At 38.9% G+C, this 22986-nt stretch overlaps 1 protein-coding gene across 3 annotated transcripts in view; it reads left to right on the top strand.

Moving 5' to 3' along the window:
* Nucleotides 1-22986, top strand: part of tnrc18 (trinucleotide repeat containing 18) — a 69578-nt gene that overhangs the window by 426 nt on the left and 46166 nt on the right. For all 3 annotated transcript variants that reach the window (XM_016267361.1, XM_016267362.1, XM_016267360.1), the window contains exons 2-3: nt 1289-1624; nt 16050-16196. In XM_016267361.1, coding sequence (XP_016122847.1) covers nt 1414-1624; nt 16050-16196 — 358 coding nt within the window. In that variant the 5' untranslated portion in view covers nt 1289-1413. The remainder of the gene's footprint in view (nt 1-1288; nt 1625-16049; nt 16197-22986) is intronic.

Here is a 22986-nt window from a genome sequence, read left to right as displayed (position 1 = left end):
AAAAAAAAAGTTTTTTTTTTCGAGGGGAAAACGGGGGGGGGGGGGGGGTTTGGCTTGCAAGGTTTAGTAGCTAACGCTACTTCTTTATCTGCAGCTCACCGAGCAATGTTTTCGAAAGATTACCGTTTGGGCGGAAAAGTTTTGTTGCTGGAAATGGAAACGGGAAAGTTTGAAACGTGGCCGTCGACCGGCTTGGTGTTGCCATCAATAAACTTTGGATTAGACTCATTGTTTTCAGTCGTGTTTTGATACCAGTTAGGCTACTTAATCTTGACATTTGCAATAACATTCAAACTAGTAAAAGTTGCCTTGTGAAAAGACGTCAGGCGTTGTGCAGATGTTTGTAATAAAAACAATTGCTAAAGTAATGCGTGAAAGCATATTTGGAAAGGAAGAAGTGGAACCACCTCATCAAATCATAGTCCTGTAACATTAACCGTGTATTTTAAGTGAATAAAACGCCTAATATAACGACAAGGCTGCAGTGACAAACTGTTCAGCAAGGTATTACATGAACTGCTTCTATATGCATGTAAAACTAGGTATTAGTTTAACGGGATACTACCGCAACAATGTACTTATCTAGATATTAAAACAGCCTTATATGCGTTATGCCGTAGCCCATTTGGAGTAGATCAACCTGGTTTGTTTGCAGACAAGCGTTTCGGCAGAGGTCAATAATACAGTCCGTTAAAAGGTAGCCTGCAAGAAGCAAGGAAAAGAAAATAACATTGTTTTACAATCAGTAACAGGTTTGGATCACCAACATCGACATATCATATGTTCGCCAGGGGTGGTTGTTTCATTCGTCCGTCTTATACATGTATTTAGTTTTTACTATCGTGTATCGTATAGCCTACACTCCAGCGGACTGCTCTTGAGCGTTTGCGTAGAATTTTATATATATATATATATATATATATATATATACGAACAACAATAAATATGTTTGTAATCCGTTTGAATGAACCTATAGGTCACTTTGCGCGAGTGATCGGTCAAGTCTCCACCAAAAGGCTGGGGTTTCGCCCAATATACTGCCTGCAAGCAGGTTACTATAGAGGCATTGCCGTCGGTTTATCCTAAACCGGACTTTTCGCGAGTGATATTAAACGTTTTGATGTCTTGAGCAGATTAGCCTGCTCTCTTTTTCCAGCGATCTAGCTGAGATTAAAACTGCGTCATTATATGGCAGCACTGCTCGTGTTCATCTCCGTATAATTTTGGATTCATTTCAGCAGTGATCCGCATCTATCGAGACTATTCTGCTTCTGTTTTGTTTCTGTAGGTCGGCAGAATGCCGGATAAGGACACTGATTTGCCTAGGAATCTAGGGACATTATAGCCGCTAAGACTGGCTTATTCGGATTTACCCGATCGGACTGTTTCTTTGATCAAGTTGGGTCATTGTGGATGATGGATGGCCGAGACTTCGGACCCCCCAGATCTGTGCACGTACCGCCGCCCCTTCTCTCGGGGCTGCCCATGGAGTCACACCGGCTCAGCGCGGCGGCTGCGGCCGGCAGAGTGCCACCGTCTCCCGGTCATCTGGGCGCGGGGCACCCGGCGGCTCTACACACTGGAAAATATCTCTCATCGGCCATGAACCTACATTCTCACCACAGTAAGTGCAGATTTGCTTATTTTTCCTCATTTCAGCAAAAGCATAAAAAAAACCACAAGTCACTTTTTAAACTTTTTAGCGTTTTGTAAACGATCTGCAGTGCTGGTCAGATCTTCACATGTTATATCGCTTGGTACGTCTTTACGGAAACATGGGGAGGAATGAATGATGTTTAAAAGTGTTAATAATGATTTAATACTAATGTTTAAGTTTATGCTGGAGGCATATGTGCGCGAATGCTCCTATAATATACGTGTAATTATTCGTCTTGTACGATTCACAAAACAGGACTCGCATTCGGTTACAGATAAACACAAACATATTCACATTGGCGTTCAGAGCTACTCGTAAACATTTATGGGGGCAGTTGTTTTTAAAAGCAGTGCAGTATCAGCGCTCAAATCACCCGTACAATTCTTCTCTCCTCGCTCGCAAATAACACTAAAGAAAAATGCTAAAACCGTGGAAAGCAATGCGTGTTGGCGCAAGGTGAATTATTCAGCCGTTTGAGTAAAACACTAGGTGTCTTTTGGGCGAAAGACCTAATGTTTTAACTAGCATCCAATGAAAATCGACAATATAGATTCATGACTGAAATTGCACCATTTGTTTTCCATCACTCCCCCTCTCAGGCTGGGGCAAACACTACAATTATTGCTCTTTCCGAGTGAACTATTGCCTTCCCTGTCACTCAGTTAAGTCACAGTGTCTGACCCTTGTGTTTAGAAATGCTCTTTAAAAGTCTACACCGCATATTAAAGGAAATTATGTTTGCTGAGATACTACATTTCGTTCTGTAAATGGTATGTTGTTATTTAGATGCATATGCTGTATGGTCGTATGCTTTAGTTATAATATTTTTTTAGTAGGCCTAGTTGTTGTTTTTATTAAGAAACATAGATCTGTATGTTGTGGTCATTATAAGGTGACTAACGTGTTGCACAAATTATTTTTGTTGAAAATATAATGAAAATGTCACACTTAATGACCCCCTCTCAGGAAAAATCCACTCATTTGTGCTGCGTATAGGCATTGGGGCATTTTTTTTTTACTGTGTTTAATTGGATGCTGATAAGAACATTGTGTTGTGATGTCTTAAAGACTGCAAAAAAAAAGCTTTATTGTGAGGATATTGAGTTCAGAGAAAGAACTGTTGGTGTATTATGTGCTTCTACAACTAATAGATTTGAGGTTCTATTTACTGTCTCAGTCAATTATTGCGAAATCGTGGTTTCTGTCATGTGCAGTAATTGAAATGAATGTTGCAGCTTATGTTGCTAAAATAACGCAGTAGTAGTTGTTTATTGTAATAGTTGTTGAAAATTCTAAAATGTAAGTCTTCATTAAACAAATGACTGCCAAACAGAGTTAATGATGCTGTGTAGCATAGCTGTCTTGTGTCCTGGGGCTGAACTCAATGCAAGTTATTTGTAACAAATGTAGAACAAACCACCATCTACATCAAAGTTTATCATGAATGACAACAGTGCTTGGATTGTTTGTGGGAAAAAAATCTGTGATTTTTCCAGTGTTGTAACCTATATTAAAAAGTGATTCGGTGTTATATCACTGGTATTTTGTTCATCTTTTTATTTAGTGAATAATGAAGTTCTTGACTTTTCCCTTTTCAGATAGATGTAACATTCTGCAGATGTCAAAGAGAGCCTTTAGATCTCTAAAGAAAGGAGATTTTACTTTGTTTAGGGGTGTGTAGATCTCAGCAGTTTACTATGCATATTTCCAATCTACCTGAGAGAGCTTTTCTAGTCACCCTCACCCTAACCTTCAACTACCATGACATTTTTACACTGTGTTATTTGATGAATTATACTGATAAGTTTTGTGTAGTGTAATAAATTGTCACTGCATTTGATAGCACCTTACCCTTATTGGATGATTACCTTTCAGAGATGATTGTTTTATTATTGCCTAGAGCTTTGAGTCATCTAGTTCTTTAAATAATTAAAAAATGCATTCTGTGTTGTGTGTGTGTGTGTGCGCGCGCGCATTCACGTCTATCTTTATCTAGCAATTTCTTGGGTACAGGAATCAATAGAAACAAGACCTTCAAAGGGCATGTGGCGCTCTTTGCTCATGAGTCCAAATATGTGCTTTTATTATTTTGATCTGTCAATATGTTTGCCAAAACATTTTTTCGTGGCACTAACCTACCACACAGTGTCCTTGTAATTCTGTAAGAAATTTTATTTTGACAACATTACATAAATGCATTTATTTTAAAATGTGCTCCTTGCAAGTGGTCAGCACACTGACTTCTCATTGAAGTGTTTGTATTTAATGACTTTTTTCATATATGGGCTTCATGCGTAGTTGTAATGAGTGGCGGATACATCATATGTTTATGGGATGACTCAGTTTCCTGGGAACTGCCTGAACATTCAATTCTTTCCAATAATAACTGATCAATAGCCAAATTTCCTGTCTTTGAATGAGAAAACGGATTTCTTTCTCTTGTTTTGCCGGTTCACCAGATTCTATGGAATGTTGTTTTTGTGACTGGATACATTAGTTACTGAGTTTTTGGAAGAGTTAAGGGCACCATGTAAGTGCACTGTAACTTGAATTTGATCACCGTTCAGTATGGGGCACAATGTTGGGAAGTGAGCTTTTTAAATAATATTTTCAGTCACTTTGTACACAGACATGTTGAAGTTGTAAAGGAAGGCTGCTTTTGAACCCCAGTCTCTGTGCCAGATAACAAGGGAGGGTGGCTTCTGGTTTGTTGGATTTAAACCAAGTCACATGGTGAGAGACTTGAGGGGCATGTGAGCAAAACCTCATGCCTGAAATTTCATGTGGAGTATATGAAAATGTAATTGGAGTCTTGAATGTAGTGTACATGGCCTTTTATATGTGGGGTGGAAAGAAAGCAATCTCAGTTTGTGCCATATGTGTGCTTCCCAGCAGATTCAGAACTGTTCTGGTTTTCACCCAGCTGTTCGTCATACTGTATTACTTGCCACTGTTTGATACTGTAAGGCTTTGTAGAAATGTCCAGAAAAAAGAATAACCGCAGTAGTTGTGGAGAGGATAGAACCGTGAATAAATGAGTGATTTAGGTCGTAATATTGCTTGTCTCTTGAACTGAAGGAGAGTAGATGTTTGAGCAAGCTAAATGAAGTGTAAGTGTGGCTCTGTTTTGGGAAAGGGGTGGGCGTACCTTTTGGAGTTTTTGCACCAGCTTGTGAAGCAAACATGTACAACATTGAACACTCGTTCCAAAAATTTCACGCATGAATCCAACTCACCAGATGGCTGTTATTCTTGGATTTCAAAGTGACAACATTCTGTTCCTTAACTTTAATGCTTTGCTGTTATTGAAAGCCTTTTACTGAAATGTGGTTGCAGAGCATTTCTTATAGGAAGTGCTTTTTTCCCGCCACAGGACTTATCTGTAATTTGCCTTAATGGCAACCATTTTTCTGAAATCTGACAAGGGTTGCACACATTTGTTTATGAACTGTAAATCATCATCATGTTAATAGAACTACAGGGATTGGAGTTTTGTTTTAACTTCCAATATATGGTTAAGGTTTCTGTCTGCCCTTTATGTAACTGGTGTTATTTTTTTGTATTTACTTAAATGCAAAATGTTGTATTTGATGCTCATTTTTGTTTTTAAGCAGAGGCATGTTTTCCTTTGGGTAATGGCTTTCTCATTTGAACTGTTTAGATTCTTAGAACTTCTTACGTTTTACCTCATTTGCTTCTAAAGATCAACTGATTCAAATATGTTTTGAACACCTCTTGATATTTGCAGTGCAACACTTTAAAACCTGTAAAGACCTGTAAACATGGCAGAAATTATATGAATCATCAAGAGTTTTTGGGCATGTGGTAGAGGATGCTGAGAGCTTAAAGAGATGGTTTGAGAAACATAACCTGCCCATCTGCTGGTCTTCACATTTAACACCGAACATCCCACTGAAAAGGAATATGCTGTTATGCATAATACTTTGCTGCATCTCTATAACATTATTTTATATAATACCATTTATATGTCAGTGTAGGTAAAGCGATGGATCTATTTGGATATACTCCCCTTCCGTGGTACTATAGTTTAGGGACAGTAGAATTAACATGGTTTTTCTGTTGCTGGGAAGGAGGATGAAGGAGAACAAGCTTAAATTGTGTAATGCTCAGTGTCTGTGTAATGGCTGACATGTTTGGAGATTTTTAAAGGATATTAATCTGAAGATTATATGGCTTCCTGAACCTCAGAGAATGATTCACCAAGTTCGTTTTGACCTGCATTTTCTGGTTGATGGTTTTTCCTTTTCTCATTGTCCTTGAGTCAGTGATTGTCTATTGTTCAGACTGAACAAGCATCCATTATTTTTTACTTCCTTGTCTTATGTCAGTAATACTAGCCTTAGTAATTGTAATAGCCTTACTAATAGGGGGACGTTAATGTTTGTTGAACATGCTGAAACGTAATGCACGAAACGTGCCTTTCTACTCCACAGCCCACTCGTTTAACAGGGTTCCTGTGCATCATGGGAAAATGCAAATCTTCGCTTGATATGCCTTTGAAGTGCGCTGCCTTTTGGAATGTACGATTGATCAATTTTCATATGGTGCATCAGAGAATCCCGGGTTTGCAGCCCTGCTGGGGGTTTATGGGCTGTTTTTAATAGAGGACCCTGGTGTTTGGCCTCAAGATACGAATGACTGCCTCCACATGGTTCACTCCCCTCTAAATTTTGGGGTTTGTTTTATTGATTCCATTTGAGCACCCTCTTTTTGGTAAAACTCCAAATGGGAGCTCGGTTTGATGTGAATTTTTCTATTTTTGAAGAACTGTCTTTCTTGTTGTTACAGCAGCTTGCGGGTATACAGAGCCGTTTCTGTTGTTACGTTTGTTATTTCAGCCTTTTCAATTTAATAAGCTGTGTATTATACAGTCGTTTTGATGGCTTTTCCAGAAATGGCTGTGCTGCCTTAATCAGGAAGGGAACAAGCCCTCATTTATAACCTGAAGGGTGTTTTTAGGGGGGGAAAACCACTTGTAAAAATGGCCTTTGCCATCCAGGTGTTATCCTTTCCCGCTCTGTACGCTGAGGTTTCAAGGTTACAGGAACCTTCCTATAAAGCGCACAGAGGGGGAAAGCGCTAAACCAGTGATCGTTGCCATTTATTTAGCAACGGGATGTGACAAGAGTCGAATTAATGTGTGACAGTCCTCAGTGCTGTCTGGTTGTATCACGGCAGTGGAACTTACTCTGTGGACTGCCTGCAGCGTGGGCCAGGAGCGGGCCGTAGTAGACAGTATGAGACCTGTCCCTCATTGTGATCCACTGTGACAGGCGAGGAGCTCAGCTGAAAGGGTGAATGGTAAAATGTGGGAGTTCAACCCCCTTTCGTCCTGAGTGGTATGGCAGGAGCGCAGGGACTGATGGAAAGAGAGCAGGAGGGGGAGGATGTGTGTAAACGTCCTGCAGCCTTGACTTTCCTCTGAATTAAACATAAAGTGTTTAGTGTCCTGGCGCGTAGACCCCATTTGCTTCATCCTACATGGGTTAGGCGGTGCGCACATTTGAAGTAAACTGCCCTGGCTGTTAGACATGCTCATGTGAATGTGTTTTATGAGGAGTGCTGGGGTCCCACTGGAGGGTGTTTGCAGCTTATTTTTTCCTGTTTTAAGTGTCCGGATGATTTTGAGTTTTTTTCTTTTTTTGGGGGATTATTTGAAGCCTTTCTTTCTGAACCTTTGATCCTTAGTCTTCCTTCATAATGCTGCTCCAAAAAACCCTGGGAGTGCCAGGAACTAATATGAAATTCCCTTTAGAATGATCCCATTGTACAGCAAGAGTGGGAAATGGAACATCCTCAATGTAACATCTGCAAGAAGTGGCAGTGGGGGAAAATTTTTTATTAAAATGTAATTTTGTAAGTGATTGGAAGGGCTGATAAGATCAAGTTTCTAGGTTGCAGAACCTCACGGCCTAGAACAACTACAGTGCGTCTGTGCGGTTTAATTTGGCTCTCTTTGCTAAAGGACAAAACCGAAATAGCTAGCTGATTTTGCATCACATTTATTGCTCGCTTCATTTATCACTTCATTATTGGGATTTTACATTAAAACAAATTTTTTTTGGCATCTCTATACTAAGTGGCTATGTTATATAATTATTTTTAGTGCTGTTAAATGATTAATTGCATACAAAATAAAAGTTTGTTTATATAATATATATTTGTGTACTGTTACAGTTATTATGTATATATAAATACACACACATACAGTATATATTTCGAAAATATTTGCATGTGTGTATTTATTTTTATATATATAAATATACATAGTACACACGCATATATTATGTAAAACTTATTTTGGATGTGATTTAATCTTGATTAATCATCTGACAGCACTAACTACTTTCTATATTATATTACTATATTATATATTATATTATGGTTCAGTTATGTTCACTTATGTTATGTTATGTTGGCTCGTATTATTATTAATATTTTATTTAAATTTTTCTTCAGGTTTGATTTTCAAACCTTTGCACCAGTGATTGCTTTGCTGGAAGTTCTTTTATAATTTGGTATCTAAAAATATAGGTACCATTTATAGGCTGATAATGGCATTTTACAGTACATTGAGTCACTAGCAGTATTAATTAGTGTTCTCAACTGCAGTTGCTGATACTGCATGTGCACACGGGTCTGAAGGATGAGCCAAAGGGTAGTGAGGGTGGTGTCGAGGCCGGCCTGCATGAGGATGAGGGGTGGTTTGTGTCGGGGGAAGTGCCACACAGGATAGCAGTGACCTGACCTGGGATTAGGCCATGCCTCTGAAAAGCTAACAAAGGATGTGAAATGAAATCCAGCACTGCAGCCCTGCTCTCATATCACTGACTCCAGTTACAGTGCCTGCAACAAAGTGCTGAAGACGCTCTTACTATTTTAGCTTGCCCAGCCGTGGCAAACATTTACCAAATGCACACAGTTGTACTCATTTAGTTTCCTAAATGAATACATGGATTATTAGAGGTATTTTTGTGGTTCTTTAAATGTGCAGTTGTAGGTTAAGTAACTACTTTTACTTTGAGTAATCTTGGCTTGAATTGGATTTTATTACACCAGAATTTATTGTGCAGCTGCAGTTTAAAGAAATTTCCAGTGGTCTACAATGTTTTCCTGTTACTTGCATGGTAAATTCTACTAGTTATATTTTTATTATTTCAATATTTATTATAGAAATTTGATCAGCTAATATGGAAATGTGCTCTTTTCGCGTTTGTATTTAATTTATAATTCATTTTCATAATTCACAGGAACCTTTTTTTTTTTTCTTCTCCCGAGGCGTTTGTCATCATGTGCTAAATTGTCTGAGGAAAGATGAAAGGGTCAGGTGAAATCACAGCACCCTGTGTAATATCTGGAATGATGGGATCTTGAATTTGGACACAAAGCCTTATTTTCCATGCCACTGATGTACAGTGTTGTTCTTGTGCAATGAAAAGGTGATGAGCAGCTTTTCTTCAGTGCAGATATTAATGTTAGTAGGGCAGTACGTCACATCGCACAGCTGTTTGAAGTAGATATGATGAAAAAAGCTGCCGCATAATACAGAGCTGCTTCTGTGTTTTTATTCCATGCTGCATTTTTTTTTTTCATGTTTCATTGTGGGCAAGAAATTGCTAAATTTCATCGCACGCTCACGTCATTCCTTGGCCGCAAGGTCACAGCTCTGGCAGCACCTTAAAAAGACACGCTGTGTGAACAAATGCTACTTTTGTAACTTTAACAGTGTTCTGTCTTGAAAGGAAGGATTGAATGTTGATGGTCACAAATGTGCTTGACCTTTCTATTGCTGGCTCATGTTTCTGCCTCTCCTGGTAACCAATCAGGTGTTGGGTGGAGCTCAAAGGAAAATCCTCTGACAGCAGTAGAACACATACTTTATTTAGATTATAGATTTAGTTGAGTCTTTGTATATCAAGTCTGTTTAAATAATAAAGAAAAGTACCTTTTGCCCTGAATCATATTTACTTCCCATATGCTTTGAGCACATATTATTCTGTTCAAACTAAAGGACAAACTCTGCATGCAAAACTAAACATTCACTATTGTATACAACAAAGGGCCATGTATAATCCTTGCCATTTTCTCGGATGAATTGCTGCCCAGACACATTGTTTAACACAGTTGTAGGCTCGGTAGTTGAATAGGCAGTGACGCCTAAACTTGACGCTTAGAAGCTCGTTTATTAGACAAAGATTACCTCAGTACGTTGGATTTACCACTATAGGCAGCAATTATTTTGTCACTCTTTTCTCTGTCAAAATCTGAACAAAAGTTTCAGTTTGAGCCCTGCAGTGCGAGTGAGGTGCAGGAATTCAGTGCACTGTATAAGATCCAGGTTGACTTGTTAGAACTGGTACGTTTTGACATGTTTTTGTTTCTTTGCAGGTGATGCATTGAGTTGAGATAGAATCCCAAATTACTCGTTTTCCATCGGGCCATTAAAATGTGCCGAGCTTAATGGATAGGAATGCTTGCAAAAATAACTCAACAAAAACATCAGAAAGAGATATAAAAAAAACAACAACAACTTAAATGTATGCTTTCCCCAAGTGAGTGTTGCTTTGCTTAACAAGTATGGTGTTTAAATCTTATTGGTAGGCTAGTAGTAAAAGTTGAACAGCTGTTTTCCACCATAATCGTTGGGCTACCAGTACGGTAAGTTCAAAAGGAACTGGCACGTAAACTTTTTTTCTTTTTCTTTTTAACAGCAGAAACTAGCAAGGACCTTGGTAGATCTCGGTTTTGATTTTGTGCAAATATTTTTGCCCTTCTGTTATGTATTTGGGTATCCAAACAATAAGATTAAACTAAGTAATTCCCAGTCCAGGTTTTAAAAAGATGTGTCCCTTAAAGGGTTGCTAAAAATAACATTTATTTGGTGTAATGAAAGGTTTATGCGGTTTAAAACGCGTCTATTTTTACAAAACTCATCGGTCTGAAAAGCGAGGTGTCCTCTGATTGGCCAGCTATCCAGTGCGTTGGGATTGGCCAAATACCTCAAGCGTGTGACGGAAATGTTACGCCCCTTAACATACTGTGATGCCTTGTCCGGCCAGAGTGAAGAGACAAAAACATAAAAACCCATTATAAACTAGGAATTTGTTGCTTCCAGTGGGGACATAATTACTGATTATAATGACTTGTACTGTCTTTTTACGCATTGCGTTGCGTATCGCGCCACGTAAACATAAAACCATGTCTGCATTTGTGATCAGAGAAACTACAAACAACATGCCCTACTCTACACTGCTCAAAACTCGCGTTTGAATTGTCAGTGGCAAATTCTTTAAATATGAAAACGTACTAACAGTCTGTGAGTCAGAAGCACCAGACTGTCCTTGCAAAGTTGGAATTGCCCCACTTTATAGAAACAGACACCGGCATTGTAGGCTACTCTCCCAGGAAACAGTCCTCGTTCTCCATAAAATGTGCTGCACACATCTGAATATTTGGGTTGAACTGTTTGCTTTCATAACGAAACACACAGCTTCTCCATATGGCGGCGGCAACAATACTACAGCGAGAATAAAAGTTACGCCTTCTTTCTTTGCGTGAACATTTGGGCGGCGTTATGCAAATCTTCCCACACAGTGACGTAGACATGTGGGAGCGTGTTAGAACGAGCCGTTTTAGGTAGGCGTGGCTGACTCTTAACTTTTATAAAGAATATCTCTTTGGATTTGAGACTTTAGTCTTTGCAACTTTACAGATCTTCTTTGTGCACCAAGAGCTTGTAACACAAAGAGAAAGGAAAACTTGAAATCGCATCATATGACCCCTTTAAGTGGAAGATGATATTATAAGATATCAGCGTTTAGTGTGGGTATGATAAAAATATACTTTAGTGTCTGCTTTTGGTCGATAAACAGATGTTACCATTGATTGAAACAATATTGCTATTTTAGACTGATTGTTGCCTGTTGCTCTTAGTTTTAGTATTGTTTTTAAATATAGTGGTGTCTGCACATTAAAAATCAGCGGGACATATAAATCACGACCAAATTTTAACATATTTCCAAGTGGAACTGCTTATCATGCTAAGAAAAAAAATGTACGAGGGGGGCCTTATATCAGTTTGATTTTAGGTAGGAAAGAAAGTACTTTAACTTTGTGCATTTCACCATTAAAATTAATTTTTTTGTTTTTGCATGTTCACCGCAATGCTTTGCATTCTTGTGTAATTCCGTCATGGTCTTTGCTTTAAGTGACATTAAATCCGGGTTCCCCTTGATGTGTGAATTGGTCTGCTGAGCATGCTTTACGTCTACAGCATTGTAATGTCTATCATAATGTCGTCTATTGTCATGTGGGAGTGCTCTTTATGTTTTTCAGAGCAGGTGGTGGGCTTTGAAGGACCAGTTAAGAGTGGCTCTGAGTATTTTAATGGTCCCGTTTTCTTTGCCTCCGTTTAAGACCTTATTCTAATTAGTGTCTCTCTTTTCTCTAATTTACAACAGTTCTTTCTGAATTGTTTTTAAGGGTCTGGCTTTAATTATAAGGGGTGTTGGTATGGGGAATTGCGAAAGCTCACCGCAAGGCCTGTTGGGTTGCAGACAAGTTGAGCAACATAAGCAATTAGGAAATTCCTGTGTCCTATTCAGCTGGTCTCTGACAGTGGCTATTTCTTTTGGAGGAGGAAAATAGTCGAATTCTTCTGAAAAAAAACTTGCGTTAAGGAATTGAACTATTTCTGACCTTCTGAACTTCTTGTGTTTTTCTTCATGCATCTGAGATGACGACTGCGAGCGCTATAAAGCTGAGTGATTGGAAACAATTAACATGCCCTGTAAACTCTGGGTTCAGAGGGATTATATGGCACTGGGAAATGTTTGCAGATGGGATATGAATATTTCAGAGATAATGTGAAACAACTGACTTTGTAAATTCCCACTGAGACCTTCTTGGACGTACTTCTAGGTAAACGATCTTGTGGCACTGATCAGGGCAACAGGTTTTGGTTGTGTTGTGGTTCTCACACTGCGCTCGGAAACTGCACGCAGACATGATGCTGGCTTTGAGGTTTAGTTTTATTTATTTGACAGGACCTGCTGCTTATGTTACAGGCTGTGGCGCAGACATCACTGTGATTCCTTTTCGAGTAGAGCGTTCACCCTACAGAAACGCCGAAAGAAAACTTGTTCTCAGCCAAAACTCGAGAATATGCAAGACTGTTTACTGTACATGGCCAAATGTCTGGACAAACTTGTGATTCAGTCATTCCAGCCGCACCCAAAATTGAAGTACACAGCCATAGACAAACAATGAGAGTAAAATGGACCATATTGAGAAGCTTTAGGATGTGATGTGGTGCCATCACAGGATACCACCTCTTTAAAATAGTCACATTTCAGTTTTGTCCTCATGCTCTCGACTATGGAAAGGAAACGCAAAGATATTTCAGACTTTTTGAAAGAGTTTAGGCAAGGCACTTTCCTGTTTTAATACATCTATACGCACATGCACAAAAAATAGCCAATGCAGAAATGAGATGGGAGTTGTATAACTTGATTGACCTGCACAGAGCATTGAAATCATCCTGAATGAACACCTTTGGGATTAAGCTGGAAGACCCTAATGCATGTTCTGCAAGATTCCCCTTTCTGTCAAACATATTTTATTGGACTGTCCAGCTTTTAATGCATGTAGAAAACTATTTTATGAATTGAACTCACTTAAAGATTTATTTAGTATAATTTTGGCAGAAAAAGTTTTAGAATTTTTATCATGTTAATGCAAAAAATCTTGTGTAATATAACTTGTTTGTTTGTTTCCTGGTTTTTATTGTATTTGTTATACTTGTATTTTTTTATTGTTTTTGCCATGAAAATAGCCTTAGATGCTGACATGGCATTAAATAAATGTATACTACTACTTGGGATGAAGCTGAATGTCAGCTAGTCTGACTGTCTGTCTGATATCAATGCCTGACATTAATGTTCTTGGGCTGAATGGATCCAAATCCCATTGCAACATCAAATAGGGACTAGGCATGCAAAAATGCATTCCTTTTCATCGATCTGATAATTAAGATTTCTTTTTTTTTCAAATGCATTTTGTGGAGAATAAACTTAGAAGTGTTCTCTAATGCATGTCTTGATGATTATTTGTTCATCATGAGCTCCATTCCATTAATGTGTAGTTATTCTTTAAGCCTCCTTGATTTAAAAGATGGCCATTTTTGGTTCAATAAATTCCACATGGTATTCAAATCTGTTATGCATATTTAATAGACAGTCTACCAAACATCTGTTTGTTTGTGTTACTTTGCAGACTTTCATATTACCCACTTTCTATTGGATCAATAATAAATTAAGACCTCATTGCAAAAACCTCTAGGTACATCTGAGATTTTTCTTCTACTGTTTATCGGGCTCCTATGAAAATAACATTGGACATTTTTAAAAAGGCATTCAATAACTCCCTTATAACCCTTTTTTGCTGTTAAAGTAAAATTACTGAACCTAAATATAGGAGCCTGAAATTTTTTTTTTTTTTTCAAATGTAAATTCCAGTGCAAAAATTCAGTTCTTGAGACTTCTCAAGAAACTCTCCAGTTGCAGTCCTCAGCATATTTTTGGAAATAATTATGAATAATTTCTAAATCATTTCTGACTGAATTGTGACCCAGTTTCATATGTGCCCAACTCAATATAAACACTTGTTATTTTGAAATAAGATACTTGATGAACAAGTATACATTTCACAAAGTTGTGTTGGCGTAGTGGTTAAAGAGTAACCCTAAAGGTTCTACATTCAAACCACATAAGGAGTGAACCGTAAACTGGACAGTTGCTGAGTTACCCAGTAACCATTGCACTCCTGAGGAGAGGATGACCCTGTAGTAAAAATGTACCATCCTTTGCTTTGGATTAGATGTGTCTCATAAATGTCTCATTCTTTACGTTATAGGACTGGACTCAAATTGTCTAAAAAAAAAACATAGCTTCTTGTCATGTGATCCCTACAATAGTCCAGATTTTCTGTTCAAATGAATGAGGCAGTGCCCTTGTTGTGTGTTTGAAGAAAAGGCTTACGAGTCACACCCCTGGCCAAGTCAATAGATCTAGAGTTACGAGCCCAGTGGTTTTGCAATCCTTCATTTAGAAGAACTTTTCGTAATTTATTCTTTCTTTCTTCTCAAGGAAATAAATGTCTGGTATTGCAAACACTATAGATTCTGGTGTTCATCTTGCATACTGCAGAATAACCTACCAAGTCTCCCAAGTATGGATCTCCTCATGCTCTGCTATCTCCTCTCCTCCATTTGCACCCCATCCAGAGGTCTAATCTGTCCTGTGGTTAATGTTTAGATGTAGACCAAAGGGTTCACATCTGCTGTTAGCGATGTGCAATACAATGGCCCAACGGTTCATCAGCAGAGCAAGACCGCTTCCCTCCTAGGTTAATCGCATGCTAACCTCTACTACAAAAGGCTCATGTTGCCGTTGATGCCTTGTTGTTCCTCCTCCTCTTGTCATGCTAATGCATATTTACACATGCAAAAAATGGACCCATTGTGCCAAGATATCTGCGGCACAGGAGGAAGTGATGTGTGTGTGTGTATCTGTGAAAGTGTGTCCGAATCCATCTCTGGTTTGAGTAATAAGTGTGAAGTGCTCCTCCCATGCTGGATTGAGGAAAGGCATGTGGGAACGAAGAGCAGTCGTATCAGAGGAATTGGGGGGAAGGGTCGTCCCTGTTTATACGTCATGCTTGAATAGATAGTGTGGCGTATAGGTGGACCTTTGTTAATTTTAAATGCAAGCAATATCCCGCGCTAGGGTGACACTTCAAGCACATATCCGTTCCCGTGGATTTTCAGTGACCCGTCCAAAGTCGTTACAGACCCGGCCAACATTTGTAAACGTTTCTGCAGATTCTATCACTGTTGTTTTTATCAGTTTGAGGCAGCAGACCGAATAGCATGCGCGTCTCTGCATCGTCTCTCGCTCCGATGTCAAAGCTGGCAAAATGAAAACATGCTTTTATTTAGACAATTCCCTCTTTTGAAGCTGCACATCTGGTGGCTATTGTAATGACAGTTAACATAACATTTAGGATGAGTAATAATTATTCATGACATTTGTTTACAAGCAAAAGCAATTCGTGTTTGTGGTCTTTCTGTGCCTCTCGGTAAACATTCTTCTTTTGAAGGGAATTAAAAGGCCGTCTGGCAATAAAAACAGGTTTGCGGTTCCTGAATTTCAAAAGAAAACTGCAGAGCTTCACAGACTAATCATTCCACATTTGCAAAGGCTATTCTCCTGAGTGGAATGTCATCATATCAAATGACAGCGCTTACGGACTTTTTGCGGCCTCATTTTATTCGGTCACTTCATAAGCAAACGTTTGATCCTCTCTTTCGCAGGTGATGCCTTCCCAGGTGCCTCTAGCCCATTCCTCGGCGGATACGTCAGCGCCTCCAGTGCTCACGGGTCGTCGGATCCGGCCTTCCGAGCCCCAAACTCAGCCAGCCTGCAAATGGCCCAGCTCTGGGCCTCTCACCCTCATGAAGGTAAGAATCGCAGCCTTTCTATTGGCGCTTTTCCACTGCATGGTACGGTTCACTTTTGGGGGGTTTTCCACTGGGTACGGTACCTGGTACTTTTTTTAGTACCACCTCGGTTGAGGTTCCAAGTGAACCGTACCGGTACCAAAACGTGACGTTAAACTCCTCTGATGACTGATTGGCCGGAGAGAATCGTCACTACCTGCGTCACTGAACTTGCGACACAAACACAACAGAACCGCTTGATTTAAATCAGCACAGCCAGCGAAGGATCGAACACAACTGTTTTGAACGAGCGCACCTTTTTTTAACAACCAAAAAGGGACTGTTTCATTGTCTTTTGAGGAAGTACAGACACTCCTCTCGTTGATAGCAGAGGAGCGGATCCAGCGAGAGCTTGATGGGGCGACGCGGAGTGAAAAACTTTTTCAGGAGTCACGGCAGTAGAGGACTATAACGACATGTGAATAATCCCACCCACTGTAAAGCGATACTAAACTGCAGTGGAAACGCAAACCGAGCCGAGCCGTGCCGTGCCGAGTTGTACCGCGCAGTGGAAAAGCACCATATGTGTCCTGCGAGAAATGGGGAGAAACATCGCAGCATGTCCATGCTTAAAACAAAGTGAGACCTGCATTTGTACAAGGCAGCCTGAACGTATTGGGTTTAACGATTAGGTTTGTTGGCAGATCAGTGAACTCAGACAAAGGCTGTAGTCAGAGGTCTGGGTGACAGGCAGGACCGGGTGGACGGGCTAATGGAAAAAAACACACCGTCCACTATATGACCCACAGGGACTTTTAGGTGGCTTTATATTTGAAGTTTATGGAAATCGACTTGGTATTGGAAGTACGAGCATGTGCTGCGGACTGTGCTTGAGCAGATAAAGGTGCAGTATTGTTTTTGATAAGCGAGTGTGTGTGGCTGGTTAAGGCTGTCGGCCAGTGATGTGTAATATGCAGTCATGTCTGATGTCTACGATGGATTACCCTCTCTCTCTCTCTCTTTTGAAGTCAATAAACTAGATTTGTGTGAATGGTGTGCAACGACTGTAGAAAAGACAATAAAAAATCAATTTCGTTCCTGCAATCCTAATGTAGAATAGGCCACATCTGACAGCCGCTCTGCTGCAACGTAATTGTAACCAATTCCGTTCTTGAAATAGCTTGTGTCGGTCAATAGTCAATATTTAAGAGATTTGACAGAGCTTAAGATATATATATATATATATATATATATTAGTGCTGCAGTTCTTTGTATAACAGTGCTATGTATATTATATTGTATTGCTGTCTTTAGATACAGAGCCTTGGCTTGAAGTAGCTTATAAGGGCTAAATTTTTGTCTGTGCTAGTTAGTACCATAGTTCAAATCACACAAGATTTTGATCAAAATACAGTAAAAATTTTATAATATTACCATTTAAAATAACACTTTTTTTATTATTTGAATATATTTTAACATGTAATTTATTTCTGTGATACAAATCTGAATTTTCAGCATCATTACTCCGGTCTTCAGTGTCACATGATTCTTCAGAAATCATTCTGATATGCTGATTTGCTGCTCATAAACATTTCTTATCAGTGTTAATAAGAACTAGAGAGACATTAGAGAAACTGATTAGGCTAATATTTTTGTGGAAACAGTGATACATTTTCTTCAGGGTTCTTTGATGAATAGAAAGTTCAAAAGAACAGCATTTATTTGAAATAGAAATATTTTGTAACTTTATAAACTTATTTACTGTCACTTTTGATCAATTTGTGTCCTTGATGATAAAAGTATTAATTTACTTTTTTTAAAAATGGTACTGTGTAGCCTTGTGGTTAGTGCGTTGACATATAGCACAACTGCGCTCACGTCGACCCGAGTTCGAATCCTGCCTCGAGGTCCTTTGCTGATCCTGCTCCCTTCTCTCCTCCCAGTGCTTTCCTGTCAGCTTTCCACTGTCCTCTCACAATAAAGACATAAAAGCCCATAAATATAACTTGGGAAAAAAAAAACTTACTGATTCTAAACTTTTGAACAGTAGTGTACCCTTTTTAAACCATTAAATTTAAGTGTATAAATGGCAATAAAATCTGGATCTGGAATTATACAAGTATAATGTAACACTGTGGCAGCAATGGCGTATAATGATTAATGATTTCTTTCTTTAATCCATTTTAACCAATGCTTCCAAAGCTATCACAAATCATTCTTGCAATTTTTTTTTTAAAAACTCCTCTATATCTGTAGTTTCCACTCAGGTAAAAAAAATCTGAATGTCATAAAAACATAAATAATAAAGCACCATAGTTTATGTGCATGCCATCTTACAGAGTGAATAAATAAATTAACTGTTATTTATTCATTCATTCACAAGCAAAGCTTTATGCACATTACAGAATTGATTTATCTTGGTGTTTCCATCCAGCATTTCCTTAAACTCACATAAAATATGCAGATAAAACCTGGCTTATATTAGCTAGATAACATTACCTTACAGATAACGTTATGGGCAGATATTTCAGTTTGCGCAATACATGTATACAATCAACCAATGTAAGCTTTAGTATCAGTGCAGTGTTACATCAGCTGGCCCAAAACTCAGCGGTCCACCAAACCACTCTCCTTGTTGAGCCCTGAGTTTTGAGATCTTTATTTTGCCTTGCAGTTGCTTTACACATTTCCTTCATATTCTCTCCTCACCTCATCCAGTGTGTAAAGTCAAGCCCTTATCTGTGCTCTAACTTCAAACTTGCACGCTCAAGCAAGATGATTCATTCGACACTGAAGCCGTTCCAGCCCCTGCCATTTTGAGAAGACAGAGACTTCAGCTCTCAAAATGGTTCACATGTATACCAAACAATCGAAAGAAAAGCAATGCTAGCTCTGTAAAAGGGCGTGGGTGGATTATTAACAAGGTTTGTTGAAGGGCCTTGTACCCATAGGCCTTTGTTTCAAGTCCCCACAGAGAGAGTACAGATGAATTGTCTAAAACCTTGGCACAGATCATAGCAAGCCTGCCTTGCTCTGCCTGCGTAGAAATGCGATGAATAGCTGACATTTAAGTGTACTATGTCTCCGCAGCCTGTGAAAATATTTGAACATGCCTGTTTATTCTGAAGGGTGCACCTGGCTCTTATTAACTGAAGGAAGTCGAAGTAGCAGCTGTGGAATTTGGCTATTTTTACACGAAACGTGCGAAACAATAAGGTACGCCGCGCACTCCCTCCGCTGCGGATTGCAAATACTCCATAATCAGAGGGGAAAAAACGCTGCTGTGCTGTCTGATTTATCTTTTAAGTTCAATTAATAAACATGAATCGCAGAGAACTGTGAAATTTTTGCAGATTGTTTCGTATATGTAGCGGGTATTTGCACGATAACTCCTTGCGTGTCGGTTAACTTTAAAATACACAATTTATTCGAATGAGATCTTTGCGAGGATGAGGTGTTCCACAACAGTGGAGCCTTGTGTTACGGTTTGAACCTCGTCTCTGTTTATTTTAGACAAGATTCTGAGTATCCCTGGAATGTGTCCTCCATGGTTTTAATTCGCAGGCCGATGTGGCTTCGCAGCTGCACCGCTCCTTTGTTTTGTCCGAGCATGTGTCTGTGGCCGTTATCTGCAGCGGTCTGTGGATTGTAATCAGATGAGTGGCCGTTGATGTCCGCTCACCTTTGGACTGTGCAGGAGATGATGGTGGCTGTGTGATTGATAGAGCATCCATGCCTGCTGCTCCCGTCGCATGTTGGACTCTGCTCAGAAAGGAATGCCCCTCTTTGACTATGACTACGATGATGGATTTGCTGGCGCAGGTAGCGCTTTGATGTTCTGCTGCGTTTCCTGTAGCGTCCCCGGGGTCCAGATGACGGTTTTGAATACTGATGTGTTTGTGAAATTGGAGGTGTATAATAAAGATAATGAAAAGAGAGAGTGTGGAGGCGGATGCATGTTGGCAGAAATACTGTAAGGTGCCTCTTTCTGGTGCACACGAACGGGTTTGTTGAAATTCTTCTTCTTCTGACCTTTGCAGCCCCTCTGCGCCTAACTGCAGGTCTTGAACCACCTGCTCTCCTTCAAAGCCTTTTTCTATGACTTTTATATAGAACCTCAGGGAACAGTTTTTCTCTTTTATGTCAGCAAGGGTATGTCGTAGCATCTTTTGCTTTTGAATGTTAATGGCCTCCTTTTTTGACTGTTCCTTTTTGAGCTAAATTCCCCTCTCAACACGTAGCCCATTTACACGTAACCTTCCGCTGTCCTTAGTAGTAGATCCCTAAAGAATGAGCTAGGTTAAATGGTTCTGTGCTCCAGAAAACACGCACATCTTTCCTCTTTACAGTCACACTGACTAAACCAGTTATGGTAAAACACCACTTTTTCTTTTTAAAATTATTATTATTAGTAGTGTTAGTATCAACCCTTTACATTGCGAGTAAATCACTTGCATATGCGACTAAATCTTCACTCTGGGCGACTAAATTATGTCTAATATTAGCCAATGGCTAATAGTATAAGCTTAGCACAGATATATTTTCACTCTCAAAACACTCTGACTGAGCGCTTCAGAGTTTCACTCTCCGTCAAGCGATCTGTGCTATTTTTCAGTTCATCTGAATGGATGCGCAGCGTACCTGTATTTGACGCACTGTAAACTCTAGTGTGAACGCGCACGACTCGCCGTCGCTTTGCTTTTTTTCTCACACGTAAAGAAAGACAGAGCGAGAGAGTCTTGCATAACATGCAGAATTGACGCGCTACATGTAAACGTTATACTTCGTTGTATTTTCCTGTCAAAATAACAGTTCCTTTGAAATTCTTCAGCTTTTAAGAACTGCCGGATTCTCTGGCAGTGGCTGGCGCTCATTGGCTGGCGCTCACCTATTATTAATATTCATGAATCCAGCAGCTCATTAATCCTTAGTGCGTTTTATATAGGGTTGGGAATTGAAAATCGATTCCGATTCCAGAATCGGATACTTGTTGTTAAATTCCGCCTATCGATTCCTATGCACTTTTTTTTTTTTTTCTTCATCTGTGAGGACAGGACCTAGCGATCTGCCAGGACCTTGCTCGCTAATCTAAGTGCTCCAAAGTTTGGCTACATTTGCGATCAGAAATAATATCTGTGATAGCTAAACATGTTGTAAGAGAGGTGTCACCACCATCATGACAAAGCACTTTAATTTAATAGATCGGTAATGATCGCGAACACGATTCAAACACCAACGTGATTCTATTCCTAAATTACAATGATTCGTCTGTTTCATTCCTCAACGTGTGCGATCAATGTTGTGATCACGTGGTTCGTCCGTGCAGCATACGATTACACCAGTGTGATTTGAACATTTAAATCTATTGCAGTGTTTCCCCTGCCATTATATTAGGGGGGCTGCACCCCCCCCCCCCCCCCCCCGCACAACACATTTTGTTTTTGTGATCAGAGATGGGGCTCGTCGGGGCCACCCTCGGCAGCATCAACGCATGCTTCATCTAAGGGATTTTCGGAAATACATTGTATTTAATTTAATTTTCTCTATAGCGCCAGATCACAACAGAAGTCATTTAAAGTTACCTTTCCGATATAACAGGTCTATAGCTTGTTCTTTTATTAAACATACTAAATAGCCTTATTTAATTTATCTTATTTACACGATGGCATGTCATTTCGGTCTCTACATTATGGTCGTGCTCTCTGTATCACGCACAGTATATTTTATGTCATAACAAATGTAAATACACAAAGAATTTCTGAGCAAAAAATCATAAGGCTATTGTAAGAATAAATTAAACTTGTTTTTATGCTTTCAAATAATTAGACGTGCTAAAGCAGAATTTGGTAACAATAAACCATAAGTTTGGAAAAAATAAAACATTTCATAGGGCCCTAAACATGTAATTTTTGTTAAACTTTTAATATATTGATGTTAAATTGTTTGTTTCATGATTTTAATTAGTTAGACATGCTTTTTGGTTAAAATTTAATTTAACCATTAAAAAGGAGTCCAGAAAAAAAAACAATGGAACCCGCCCCCCTCAGTCTTTTCAGCCACACAGTATCATTATTTCAAATCACAAACATTCAAATCACAGAAGTACTGGGATAAAAGTTTATAGCTCAGATATAAACTCTGATGTGTACGGTAGCGATTAAAATAGAGTAAATATCCTTTTGAAAGTAATTTGACACTTCAAATGAAGATTTATCGATTGTAGGTGGTGAAAAGGGGCTGTTAAAATGTATTTGTCTTTGAATCATAAAAGAGATTTGTTCAAGAACGCTGATTCATCCAGTAATGAAACAAGTACATCTTGAGCGAGTCATTTAATCATTCATTCATAAATTACATGGGATTTTGTTTAGTTGTCTAATGTTTTTTATTCAGAATCATGAAAAAAAAAAAAATCAATTTATCCAGAATCATGCAGTTCTATTTTGCACACAAACAGCTCTTAAAGAGTTTTTATGTAGCCTGTTGATTTTTGTTCATGGTATTCATTTCCAATAAATGGTTTGCAAAAAAGAGACACAGGATACATTTTTTATATCATTATTTAATCACATTGGAATCGAAAAGAATCTGAATCGATAAGCGGAATCGGAATCAGATTTGATCGAATTCAAACGATACCCAACCCTAGCTTTATATCGTTCTTAGTAGAATTCGTATTTATTATTATTATTATTATTATTACTACTACTACTATCTTATCAGTATTATTGTTATTTTTTCCCCTTTTTTTTTTTTTTTTTTTTTAAAAAAACATTGAACTTAGGACTGGTGGTGTTTTTTTGGTTATTCA

The sequence above is a fragment of the Sinocyclocheilus grahami genome, unplaced genomic scaffold, assembly GCF_001515645.1.
Source record: "Sinocyclocheilus grahami isolate Dianchi unplaced genomic scaffold, SAMN03320097.WGS_v1.1 scaffold37.1, whole genome shotgun sequence".
Taxonomy (NCBI): domain Eukaryota; kingdom Metazoa; phylum Chordata; class Actinopteri; order Cypriniformes; family Cyprinidae; genus Sinocyclocheilus; species Sinocyclocheilus grahami.
Note: the sequence above shows the minus strand (reverse complement) of the source record. Positions and strands in the feature narration are given on the sequence as shown.